The 13,831-nt window shown below is 45.5% G+C and overlaps 1 protein-coding gene across 2 annotated transcripts; it reads right to left on the minus strand.

Moving 5' to 3' along the window:
• Positions 1-2,138: 2,138 nt before the first annotated feature.
• ZDHHC7 (zDHHC palmitoyltransferase 7) lies at positions 2,139-13,223 on the minus strand. Of its 2 annotated transcripts, none has more exons than XM_072117044.1 (8): positions 13,002-13,223; positions 9,910-9,994; positions 7,604-7,927; positions 6,048-6,172; positions 5,616-5,712; positions 5,069-5,150; positions 4,574-4,704; positions 2,139-3,962 (listed from the first exon to the last, which is right to left on the minus strand). In XM_072117044.1, the coding sequence occupies exons 3-8, from the start codon at positions 7,907-7,909 to the stop codon at positions 3,789-3,791; spliced, it is 915 nt and encodes a 304-aa protein (XP_071973145.1). In that variant the 5' UTR covers positions 7,910-7,927; positions 9,910-9,994; positions 13,002-13,223; the 3' UTR covers positions 2,139-3,788. The 2 variants fall into 2 exon arrangements, with proteins under 2 accessions (XP_071973145.1, XP_071973147.1); XM_072117046.1 differs by lacking the exon at positions 13,002-13,223 and adding an exon at positions 11,540-11,694.
• Between the last annotated feature and the right edge of the window lie 608 nt (positions 13,224-13,831).

Consider the following 13,831-nt stretch of genomic DNA (forward strand, 5'->3'; position numbering starts at 1 on the left):
ACGCAAACAAAAAGAAGGGGTGAAAGAGGGCAGCCTTGCCTGACCCCCGAAAGCACAGGGAAGGGGTCAGTCTTCCAGCCGTTCACCAACACCGAGCTGTGGATATCAAGGTACATTAGATCAACATAGGAGCAGAACGTCTTACCTAACCCGAACCTGCGCAGGGCCTGGCTCATGAAGCGGTGGGAGACACGGTCGAAGGCCTTCTCCTGGTCCAGGCTGACCAGGGCCGCGCGGACGCGGCGGCTTCCGACGTAGTGCAAGGTGTCCCTCACCAGGGCCAGGTTGTCCGCGATCCGGCGGCCCGGAACGCCGCAGGTCTGGTCCGGGTGGACGATCTCTCCGATGACTCCTTTCAGCCTGTTGGCGAGCACCTTGGCCAGGATCTTGTAGTCCACGTTGAGCAGAGAGATGGGACGCCAGTTCCGCAGGTGGCATCTCTCTCCCTTGTGCTTGTACAAGACCGTGATCAGTCCCTGCCTCAGGGACGGCGGCATCCTACCCTCCACCACCATCTCCTCGTAGAGCTCCAGCAGGTCCGGGCAGATGAGGTCCCCCAGCGCTACGTAGAGCTCGGCCGGGAGACCATCACCGCCCGGGGTCCTGCCGGGTCTGAAGGATTTAGCGGCAGAGAGCAGCTCGGCCGCCGTCAGAGGGGCGTCCGTGGCCTCGGCGCCTGCAGGATCGAGGGTGTTAGCGATACCTGACAGGAACCTCTCGGCGGCTTCGTCGTCCGTGGGCTTGCGGGAGTAGAGGTCGCCGTAGAAGTCGCTGACGACTCCCATGACGGCGTTCTTCCCCCTCTGCACGCGTCCGCTTTCGTCACGTAGTTCGTTCAGGGGCGTGTGGCCGGCGTGGACTTTCCTGAAAAAGAAAGAGTTACACTTCTCACCCTTCTCCAGGTTGTCCACTTTGGCACGAAAGATGATTCGCCTGGATTCCTCCTCAAAGTGCCTCTTCAGGCCCTTCTTGGTGTCCTCCAGCTCCTCTCTGACGTCCCAGCCGCAGCGCTGGAGGTCCTGCAGGGATCTCAGCTGGCGCTGGAGGTCTCTGAGGCCCCTCTTGGCCGCGGCCGCCTGCCTTTGTCCTGAAAGAAAGAACGGATTTCAACTTTAGCGTATTCCCACCATTCGCTTACAGTTTCAAACAAACATTTGTCGTTTCTCAGGACCATGTAGATGTCCCTCAGCTCCGCCTGCACTCCCTCCTCAGCCAGCAGGGCACAGTTCAGCTTCCAGGAGCCCGGGCCCGGCGGGAAGCCGTGACCCAGGGCGCACCTTACCTGCACCGCCCTGTGGTCGGAGAAGAAGCAGGGGACCGTGGAGGACCCGCACTGCCTGATCGCCTTGGAGGTGAACACAAAGTCGATCCTAGAACGGGAAGCGCCGTCGGAGCTGCTCCAAGTGTAATTCACGGAGCCGGCCCCGACGGCGTCCCTCAGGGATGCTTCCGTCACTACCTCTATCAGCAGTTTGGACGTGGCGTCCAGCTTGCGCCACTCTTCCTCTATGACGCAGTTGAAGTCGCCGGCCAACACCACTGCCCTAGGTGGCGAGTTGCGGTCTGAGGTTCTGGAAAAGCTCCAGTCGCTCACCCCTGTCAGGGGAGGCGTACACGCTGATGAGCCGCACGGGCTCACCCGCCCAGGAGCCGTCCACGACCAGAAGTCGGCCGCAGACTAGCTCCTGGACGGAATCAAGCGTGAAAGCGCTCCCCCTGAGAAGGATGGCGGTACCGGCAGACCTGCAATCGCCCCCACCGGACCAGTAGGAAGGACCGTGACTCCAGCCCCTGGCCAGATGGTCGTAGGACCTAGAGGAGGGGATACCACATTCCTGTAACATGTAAACATCGCACGACTGGGAGGCAAGGTAAGTTAGTGCAGTCTGACAACGAAACTTATCTCTAATGCTTCTAACATTGATGGAAAAAACGGTTAGGTTAGCCATCATGAGGGAAGAAAAAGAGGGTTAGGTTGGGACGATACCGCCTTAGTTACCTGTCCGGTCGGTATACAGTAGTGGCGCCCCAGTCATTTTGTGCTATAACAGGATAATAAAAGCAACCACATTCACCATCTACAGGGAAATACGTGATGTGTATTAGGACCTCTGACAGACTAGGCTGAGACACAGCAATTTAAAGAGAGGAAACGAGTTCAATACTTTATTTCACAAATCAGTGCATAAGAGAACTCCCATCATCCACAGCTTCATACCCAATACATCAGACAACGGCGATTCCAGGATGGACGTAACACGAGATGATGAGGGAAAACTTAAAATTTCAGGCTGAGTGCAACATGTATTTCTCATGCTGGGATATATGTGTCAGAATAAGTGACTGGAGGAAACTGAACATCCTGGTCTTTGTTTAAGGAGCAGCTTAGATCTCAGGAACCAGACAGCACAATACAGTTTATAGTCCCCCAGTAAGTACATAGCTCCACTATTACACATCACATCCCAGGTTAAATCTACATAGAACCCATAAATAAGTATTGGGGTCTGCAACCCAAATGACTGCATGGATTGCACTCTAGCCACATTCACCATTAGCTTCATGGCGGCAGGACAACCTCTGTAGGCCAAAGGAGACTCCTAACCTCCAGATCTGAATGGCCACCATTTAACCCCTCATTGCCCCTGCAGTGACTGCTGCAAGGGAAAAGTTTGGCTGACAGGAGACACGTTTTGCCATATTTTGGGACAGTCAAATGCAGAGCCTGCCAGCTGATAGGCCTAGCGGCGGCATTTCTGGCTGATGTTGTCAGACAATTTGTGATTCTACGCCAAGTGAGTGTTTGCTACATGTTCTGTTTGTCCTGCTGTGACTTTGTAGTAAAGTTGTCTGGCAATTTGTATCTGGGCATTCAAAGTCTCTGATTGTCTGCACCAAAATAGTGGAAATTTGGGAGCGTAAGCAAACTGAACTGGAGTACAAGACATGATATAGTAGAATAGTGAGTACTGTTCAGGCATGACTAGCGTATAAGACATAATACAATGAAATAGTCACATTGGGAGTCATTAGATCTTTAGGACAATAGAATAGCGATTGCAGCTCTAGATGTGAATTCTGTTCTTAAAAATTGTAACAAAATAAATATTAACAAATTTACTGGAAGTCATAAGTAGATTTCTCCAGAATTGTGATGTCAAAAGTGGAGCAGAACCAAAACACTATCTGGACGCCACATACTGCAAGGCGCCAATAATTTCCAAAACTTCTAGAACAACCAGATAAAGATGGAAACAGCAATCTCAGCGCTAGGGGATGGATAGGAAATGGTGATGACAGCAGCAGAAATGGATGAAGCAGACAGACAGAAGTACGAGCCCAGAACCAACAGCTGCCATGCACACACGTAGAGCAGGACCTGCATGCCGACATCTCTTGCCCCGGAAGTCCGAACAGCTCAGGGCGTAAACAAAACTAGAAAATCCTTGTCTCACATTCCTTTATCCAGCAATAAACTTTTACACAATTATTCCGTTAAAAAAAATCTTTTGAACTAAAAAAAAAAAAAAATTAGGACCCTGTAGCAGAATAAAAGACCTCTCCAGATCCTGCGCCAGCCTCACACACAGCGTACAAGGCGCCATTTATATTCGTAAATAGTCTTCAAATCATTTTAAAAAAACTGCAAAAGTCGATTTTAAGTTCCGTTTGTGTCTTTTTGGTCGTTGGATCTTCACATCAGTGACATCTTGTGCACTCAATTCCGACATCGTCCAATAAATACATCAGAATGGAATTTGGAAGATTCCAAATAAAAACAGGGAACCTCACACTGAAAACTCAGTGCCACCTTTTCGTGCTCTCAGGAAACGTCTGATTTGGAGGCCAGCAAAGGGGTTAATCCATAGGAAAGATGGCTGCCCCCCGAAGACAGACCTCATCCCATCCCAGCGCAGTCTTCGCTCCCAGGTTGGCTTTTCACTTTTCAATCGCTCAATTTCCTGCCAATGAAAATAAATAGAACTTTAATGGTTAAAAGGTGTCTGGTTATGAGAAACTAGAAAAAAACTTGTAAAGGGCTCTATATAACTTCCCAGGGATCAGAAAATGTGCAGAGTAAGGTAGAGAACTATAGTGATGTCGCTGCTGGAAGTCATCCAGCCTTCCCAAGGTTAGACAGATTTGGGCAGATCCGGGAAAGATGGCCGACACCATAAGGCGGCACTGCCTGGTTGTGCTAATGGGAAGGTGTTAGACTACCTCTAGTGAGCTGTAAACAATGGGACTTGTGCAGACATCAGAGAAAACTGCCTGCCGCAGGAACAGGACCTGCGCTGTCATTTTTGGCTTGTGCAGTCAGCTCACACAAGGGTCTATGGAAACTGTAGTTGTGTGTGAGCCAATAGAAAAGCATTTGTCTGTGTGAATCAAATTGTACATTCATTTAGCTAATTTTGGAAGGTCAATGTCATGAACGTCTATTGAATAGCTACATTTTAAGTAGCATCAACCTTGCATGATGATCATGATAGACCCTTTTGCCTTGTTTCAATAGACTTCAATTGTTAGTTCCATATTTCCCACTTCACCGACTGTGGAGTAGACAACATACCGTTTCGTCATTGCATATGGAGTGAATCTGGGTCCCAAACATGACGGTTGTGAATGTGAGGAAGAGGAGCCCTTCCAGGCAGAGGAAGATCATGAGGATGACTGTGACTGGGGGTGAGAAAGAGCTGCAGTCTGCAAGAAAAGAGACCAGCACAGAGATAAACTGACAGGACACAAAAGATGGTCATAAAATGTCACCATCAAGCCATGTGACACTGTACATAGAGGAAGGCCTAGTTACAACTGTAACAAACCCTCAGCTATACATTTACAGACTCTGGAGCTAAATATAATAATGACCTGGTTTCTTACCATGAGAAGAATAAGACAATTCTCAGATTGTGTTGTAATCCTTTTCATACATTGCAGTATGACTGTCTTGAAATGATAGTCAATCTGCAGTGGATTACCACATGGATTAGTCTCACTGAATTGGCTTAATCCACGGCTGATCCATTGCAGAAATCTAAGGGTCAATCTGTGGTCCTGTACTCACCTGTCCACTGTCCCCGGACACAGGTAAAGAGCTGGAAGCCACACAGTACGAGAGCATGGAGGGAGATGAGTGCGATGTACATCTGGGGGGAGACAAACAAACGGTCAACCATGACTGCATTCTACATAATGTAACAACTAGCAATCAAATGTATGGAGACATCCTATGGTGTACACCCTGTGTCACACTAAGGCTACATTCACACACATGTATGGGGGACGTATATACGGCCAATATACGTCCCCCATACTTCTATGGGCTCACGGCACACGTGCGGCACCGTACCGCTCCGTAGCCCGGGAAAAGATAGGACATGTCCTATCTTTTCCCGTGTTATGGCGCCTTGTGCCATATGTTCCTATGGTGAGAAGCGGGGTGAGCAGCGCTCACCTCCTCCTCTCCCCGCGCGCTGCCGTGTGCATGTAGCCTAATGCTGTATTACTCCCATCATACCAGGCCCAGGGGCTCATAACACTCTGCAGAATAGAGGCAACTAACACACTAATTCAATCATTTATTACTGCTAGATATTCATTTTTAAACTCACTGTGAAGAGCACAAAGAATCTCTGGTTCTTCTCTCCCACGCAGTTATTGACCCATGGACAGTGGTGGTCCATCTTCCGGATACATCTCTTACAAATACTGACAGGACAGAGAAACAAGATATTATTAAAGGGGTATGTGTAACGATCCCACCAGCCTTATGACAAGACAAGGCAGACGTTGTGTGGAATCACAATGTACTACACCCCTAGAATGTGTCACCATTTAGATGGAAATATAAAAAGCAGAGCTTGAGAATGGGTGTCTTCTACCTTACCAGTGCTACCCGTTATTAGGTATTCACCCTCTTGCTGTTGCTGGTCTGTCAGCACAGTGGCAACACACTCCCATTAGAATTCATGAGAACAGTGAATGAAGCTTTGGATGTGACTGGAGCACAAGAATATATGTGATGCAGGCATGATCTGGGTTACCTGCAGTGGTGGGCACGCTCTGGTTTGATGCTGCAGCACTTTGGACACTTGTATATGACCTCTCCGGGCTTCAGCTGTAAACTCTCCATGTATTCTTTTGTGGCATTTCCTTTGGGAACTGCTCCCTAATGTTATTTAGAGAAAAAAAAGTGCAGTAGAATAATGAAGGTCTGACCCCTTGTGTGTTCTGTATGATGATTGCTATAGTAGAAGGCTTTGTCCAGACGGGTACAACGTGAAGCCTCCTCTCCTAAAAAATATCTCCAGGGTGGAATCAGGAGAAGGAATGAGGGTGTTACATATTATACATATAATCTAGTGTAACCAAGTCAGTGCTGGCATTCCCACACTTGTTTTATGCAAAATAGAAGATGGACTTAAGTTATCATGAATAATTTAACATTCATATCGAGAGACACTCGACACATGACACATGACCAACAGAATCATCTTGAAATTCTCAGGAAAACATGAAACCACCCACAGTACCAACAATGACAAAGATTTATCCCTGCTAAGCACCCAACCAGTCACCAACTACATGTACAAGAGAAACTTTATAACAAGGCCATACAACGAGCTCATAACCAGAGACTAGGGATCACACATATTACCAGGTTCTCAGGTGAAGTAAGGGTTAAAACATCTAAATAACAGACTTCACCAATCTAACACATTATAGACATCTATGTCTATATACTAGTACAGAGAGGGAACATCAAGTATACAGCCTGCCCCAAAAAGTATACAGCCTGCCCCAAAAAGTATACAGCCTGCCCCAAAAAGTATACAGCCTGCCCCAAAAAGTATACAGCCTGCCCTCAGTATGCCTAGCGAATAATAAAAAAAATAAACTTAATACTCACCCTCCGACGATACTCACCTGATGCTTAGTGGCGGCTCCCGATCCTCTGCGGCGGCGGCTTCTCTCTTCTATCCTCACTTGCCGGCAGTCGCGTAAATGCGACCTGCCGACGAGCGCACAGTGCGATGCGGCGGTGTCGCCGCTGATGACGTCATCAGCGGCGACACCGCTACATCACATTGTGCGCTCGTCGGCAGGTCGCATTTACGCGACTGCCGGCAAGTGAGGATAGAAGCCGCCGCAGAGGATCGGGAGCTGCCGCCGAGGACCAGGAGCCTGCGCCGAGGTTACGAGAGCCGGAGGGTGAGTATTAATTTTTTTTTTTTTTATTATTATTGACTCGTGTATAAGCCGAGATGAGGTTTTTCAGCACATTTTTTGTGCTGAAAAACTCGGCTTATACACAAGTATATATGGTATATATAGTCAGTGATATTGTAGCTATATTCTGGTACATTGAAGCAGTATTCTAGCATTTCTCTTTTTCCATAGTATTATAGGCAGTATCATAGAAGTATTAAATTCATATTAGATATGGGGGGGGTCTTACTCAAAGTTTAGGTTCTCAATATTTAAACATAACTAAAGTTTCTCTATTTTCCATAATATGTAGGGAAAGTAATAAGAAGGACTTTTATTACATGTTAGAATCCAAGAAAACCCCTTTAAATATGGGGGAGGTGGCGCTTACCGGATCAGTCAGCATCGTCCTCAGGTGGGAGGTCAGCGCCAGCACTGCCAGGCAGTTGAACATGGTCCCATTAATAACAGAGTACCAAAAGTCTCTGGAGGGGAGCAGCATAACAAAAGTCACCACAAAGTCCGCATAGAAGACCAACATCCATGTTATCACAGCGCAAACCATGCCGCAGCCATCCCGTATAAACCAAAGCTTGTCTGTGAGCTCCACCTCTGAGGGGGCAGAGTTGTAGCCATCACTCTCATTAAGAAGAGGATGATGCTCCACGTCACGGAAGCGATGTGCCGACGCCTGCATGGCTCACAGAAACTCGTCCTGGCAGAGTAGAGAAAACAATGGTGGGATCACATTAGGGTGATAGAAGAGTTCCACAAAAACATCTCAACTAGAAAATAATAGTGAAAAGCCCCAGTCCTTACTACTCATTTATACACTGGGAACCGCATTGGAAACCTATAGCAGCTTTTCAAGAACCCTTGGACCATGATTTATAAAAGACAACCACTGCATGAGTTATACTAGTTGTGATCCAAAATCTTTGATGGTGCTTGGTCTTCAAAGTCTTTAATTGTCAATTCTGATAATATTCAAGAATACAATAAGAGAGAATCCCAGATGTGAAGCTGTCTGTTATCTGTACAGGTACTTTACTGGCTCAAAGGTTCATATGTGTGGTGTGGAGGAATCATAAAGGGGCCAATGACCCTACAGTCAGAGTCTACTAAACATGCCTCAATGTGAGTTATTGACAACCCTGGGAGTGGTGGCTATTTCCATACAGTCTATAACTGCTAGGGAAACAAATAATAGCTTATAAGCTAGTTCTATACAATGCATTCTAGTTATAAATAATTTTAGGCTTGGTGGTCTCCACACAAAGCAAGCTGTTCTCAGGCCACTAACTTATGGTCAGTTTCCATGTGTCATGACCTCTATGTCCTTAAAAACGGTCCAATTGTCACGTGTAGGTCATCTATTATTGCTGATCCGCAAAAGAAACAGGAGGCTGGCGAATTATGTCACTAGCTTGAATGGTCCGATTATTGATTATGTAAAAAAATGATTTGCAAATATGGACAGGAACGGACAACACCTATGTGTCATCTATAATCTTCACATTTCCATTAGGGTTGCATGATGATTTTTCAATAATTTTTTTGGGTACTTTTTTGATACTTTAAAATTCAAAATAGTTCAATATGGGATTTCTGTCATTTTCTGTACTCAATTCAGAAAATCGTTTTTTCTTTTCTTTAAAATATTGTATCGGTATTGAGTATCATGATACTTCTCCGGGTATCAGTATCACACTCAAAATTCAGGTATCGGTGCAACCCTAGTTCCCTTAGACTTTGATGGGAAGAGAAGTGCTGCCTACACGAACAGGAATAGGACGTGCTCTGAGTTTTCTACAGCCTCCGGATCATTGAAGAATACATTCATATGCAAGGGTCTATTGAAATGAATGTTTCAGTATGTCAAAGACAAAAAAACTGTATGTTCAAAAGGGGAGGAATCTGGAATTTGTCCACTCATAAGGAAGTGATATTTAGCAGCACTGGTAATAACATATTTCAATCTCTCTCTTTTATAGAATGACCTAGATAAATAATGTACAGTCACAGCTTTGTGACCCTGGCCTTTTCACATTAATCTTAACAGGAGGCCAATGTGTACACAACAAACCAAGGACCAAAACATTTTAACATATGCCTCCCCACGATTATGACAGGTGGGAGGACCCTGCTAAAGCCAAGTCTAGTGATAATGTGAGTGGCCATTCAGTAATAAGCAGAGACCCTGCTGTCATCACCAGCCACAGTGATCCTGACTCATCGTGGCGTTACCCAGCAGCAGGCAGCCCTGTCACATCCAGTACTCCTCAGTCTCTACCATCATCTCTCAGTGATGGGCGAGAGGTACAAAATCTATTACAAATTAGGTCAGGATTGCGTGTAAAGTTGTATAACTTTCTAATAAACTTGTTAGATTTCCTCACTATACTTTCATCTGGCTGTCAGTGAATGGGAACAATGCTTATTGCTCCAGGGGTTGAAAATGTGAACACACCAGTCCTGCTTACATGTGGCTGAAGGTCAGTTACAATAGTATCCAGTCTAGACTGCTACAATTCCCACTCATCTTTAAGATAGCATCAGGCTTGTGGTAACCTGAGATACAGGAATCCGACAAAAAACATTTTATACCCTACATGAGGAGGCTAGATTAATGGCGTAAGATCTGGTGACAAGTTCTATAAGTGAGCTATCAATATAGCAACTCAAAAGACAACTCACCTCACAGCCCAGGTAATCGCTATGCAGACATTGCACGCAGCTCCTGACCCCGCGATTTATTTGATTTGATCATGACCAGAGAAATCTGAAAAGAGACAACATAGAATTGAGGACCTTCTGGAAGGGATCTGGGCAGGGTTTCTTTGATTTCGTGGTTTAGTGATAATGAGATGGCAGCATAAGAACTGCAACCTGCTGCTGGGACATCAACGTAAGACTTGCCTGTATTGGCGAGTTACCTGACCCCACCCTGACGTCACACATACAAAGTCATCAGCAGCCGCCTCCCTGTTCACAAGTGGCAATCTGCATGCTCAATTAGATAAAAATAAAACATGACATAAATGTATATAAACCTGCTAAGATTTACAAGGCCTAATTAATCACAGAACAGCAAAGTAAAGTAAACGAATGAGTCGCTTGCATGGCCTGCGGTCTGACAAGTACTGGAGAATGTTACTGGGCCGGTTCTCCTAGGCTGAAGAAGAGGAAAACTAGGGGGCAGGTCTCCGCAGGTTGTCACTGCTGAACCACATGGGTCCAAAAGACTGGTTAGTGCATCTCCCGGGACTCTGGCTTTACTAATCAGGGATCTTTGTCAGCAGAATTATTTTAGGTCTATTCTTCATTTATGACAACTTGCACCCAGAGGAAGAACACACCGAAATCTGGACCCTTACAGGAACATTCAGGGATTGGCAGAACAGTATTCAGAACAGTAAATTAAAATTGAAAAAAAAAAAAAACACAAGGAAAGGCAAAGGCACTGGACAGAGAAGCCATGGAAATCACGTGCATCATATTCTCTAAAGACATCAGTAATAAATGCATAATCGGTGCCTGGAGCTAAACTGGATGCTGTAGTTGCACCGTTACACAAAGTGGACGACATGCAGGACAGTGAACACATGGCGGCTCTAGGTAGAAGAAAATCCACAGAGCCATTTACTAATGCCTGTAGCTGTAAACTATGCCAGTCTGTAGGGTTGTATAGTACTGGCACATTGGCTGAAGTGCGAGTACTCCCACCACTCATTACCCAACAAATCATAGCAACACGACTGCAATACAAAATCTGGTAAATGATAATTAGAAGAAGTTTCACCCAAAAATCCAGAGCAAGAAATATGGTATTTGTCAGGATAATAATAGAAGACAAGCGGTAAGGTTCAATCACTGGCAATTGCTCAGCATATTATTCCCCTAAAATACTCTGTGCTGCTGGAAGACTGTACCTTGCACAAGTCCAGCACATTGATTATTACCATCTGCTTCCCCCACTATGGGAATAGGGCACCCTGTTACCTACTCCAATGCTCCTGGAGGATTTCATACATCCCACAAGCTCAGTACATCTTTCTCCCAAAATACTCAGAATAGGACAGATCCTCCTGCTCTGCTCTACTGAAATGCTCTGCATATTGTATATCAGCCATTCTCAACATGAAGATCCTCACCGGTGGAGGATCTGAGAGCCACATCTCAGCATGTGTCATGTATGGCTGTGTCACATCTGGCTTAATGTGGAGGAGAGCACCTCCGTCAGACATTGCAGAAAACATCTACAACCAAGTACAGGGCTGAACACATCAGATACAGAGGAAATGTGCCTGAAATAAAAGGTTACTACCTCCTGCCATGTTTAATGGGAACGCTGAGTGACCCCATTACAGCTTCACTGACTCCTTCCAGAACGGTGTGACTATGATGGACGATAACCTAAGCTGTACCAGCAGCCTAAAGGAAAGTTTACAGAGGCACAGTAGCACTTCTCTGTACACCCCTGGGTAGGTCCTTGCTGATTTTGGCCAAATCCTTCACCATATTCATCATCTGGAAAACATGTTAAAATTGTGAGTGAACCTACCCTATGGACATAGCTATCTACAGACACAGGGGCACTCCACAACCAATATTGTTTAAGCATTACAAAGGTTTATTTCCACAGCACATAAAGGACATATAGCCCATTATAAATCCACAGTTGAATAAGGATTTTAGTTTCGTTAAAGTGTGTTAGGGATTTCCATAAACCCCATACTATACACTTGTACTGTATTACAGTATACTGCTGAATATCTGCACATAATACGGTATGTGTGCAGTCGCCCCTTAGATAATCTCTCCCACCAATGAACTTAACTATCATGCTGCATTCATATTTTGGATGGTAACTAGCCAACATAAGGACTGACTTCCACATTGTAAAATGGGCATTACCAAACTATCTCAGAAACACACAAAAACTTAAATCTTTGGATTTTTGGATAAAGGGGCATCCTATAGATTCCATTAGATAAACCATGTGCTTTACAAGGGTAATTAACGGTTAAACATGCAACAGCAGTGCTGGACATATGGAAAACACAATTTTCTCATACCAAAGGTAAAAGGTCAAGTGCAATCTAGGACTGATAAGACAAGCAGTAACTATTGGCTGAAGCTTATCTCCAGAAAAATGTGGGGTGAAGGACAAACAATGGTCAGGAATCCTAACGCTTAGTGGGGTATGTAAGATAAACCACCTGGACACACCAGCTGCCTCGTCCTCCTGAGAAAGGGAAGTAGTAGTGTACATACCCTTCCATCCATATCACAGAGGAAGCCTCAGTCATACAAAGCAGATCTGGCTTGTATTTTGCACCCATATCCTGTGTGATCCAAGAACATAAACCAGCTCTGCAGTGAGTGAATAAGATGCAAGAACATGACAAGCAGCATCCAGGGAATCACACATAGTGATATGACTGTCACACAATGACATAGATCACATTATTAGGAATGCTATAGACAAGATATACATTACAGAGATGTAAGATAATGATATGAGTTCTATAGACAGGCACATGCAGGACATATACATTACATATACACAGATATATGTCATTATGGACGGGCCATGGCTGCATCACTCCCCTCCCTGCTGGAGTCAGTGTGTACATAGGGGCACACTGAGCTGTCAGCCATTCCTCCAGGCAGGTCACATGATCTCAGGATGTTACATTGTTACTTGTACAATACACACAAGGTTTCTGAAGACACCAGCAGCAGGATGCATACAGCCGCATATTACCGGCGCCGGCCTGCCTCACCTGCCGCCACTCTCCTCCATTGTCCCCTCGGACGCTGCCGGCCACCCCTGCCTCTCTTCCTTGGATCCAGCTGCTACTTCCGGGGTCGATGGGATCGGCTCTTTCCGGAGTCGCTAAAGGGAATTTCGGTAGAGATCGGAGTGTACACAGTGCGCATGCGTTCTGAGGTCATCCGTGCTGCCGGAAAAGCAGGGGAAGGAGCCGTGTCCGCCATCTTGGTTGTGGCGATGTGATTAACCCTGTGAACTGTAAAACATATGGGTGGCTACAAAGTTTTCCGGTCATATTGATCAAAAACCGAACATATGTTCCATTTTTCCATGCAGATATGGTATCGCCAAGGAAATAACATATGTATATAGCAGTGAGCTGCTTGGTCATACACCGTGTAAGCTTAATGGGGAGACTCATGAAACGTATTTAATGCCTAACAACCTACCAAAGTGAAGTTTCTTTTTTTGTGGAAAAAGCTGAATTGTAATTGACATATAAACTTATAAAGGCAATGGAAGGCCATTGCTTTATTATGAAGAAAAGTATACAGCTGTTCATACTGATAGGGATTTTTATGCAGGGCCTCTACAGCCCTCTTGACTTTTGTAAGGTGAGTCCTAATTAACCCTATGAGGGAGGATGGGAATGCTACCGGCAGCGAGCTGACAGAGTAAATGAAAGACACAGTCGGTCTTCCGATGCACTCATATCCAACTGTTTATTTCAAACAGACACAGCTGTATTTTAGCACATAGAAATCAGCATTTGGGGTGTTGTATGAAAGGAGATAAGGCACTTAGATTCTATTGGTCATTATGTTTTTTACCAGCACATTC

Source organism: Engystomops pustulosus, chromosome 7, assembly GCF_040894005.1.
Source record: "Engystomops pustulosus chromosome 7, aEngPut4.maternal, whole genome shotgun sequence".
In the NCBI taxonomy this organism is placed as follows: Eukaryota; Metazoa; Chordata; class Amphibia; order Anura; family Leptodactylidae; genus Engystomops; species Engystomops pustulosus.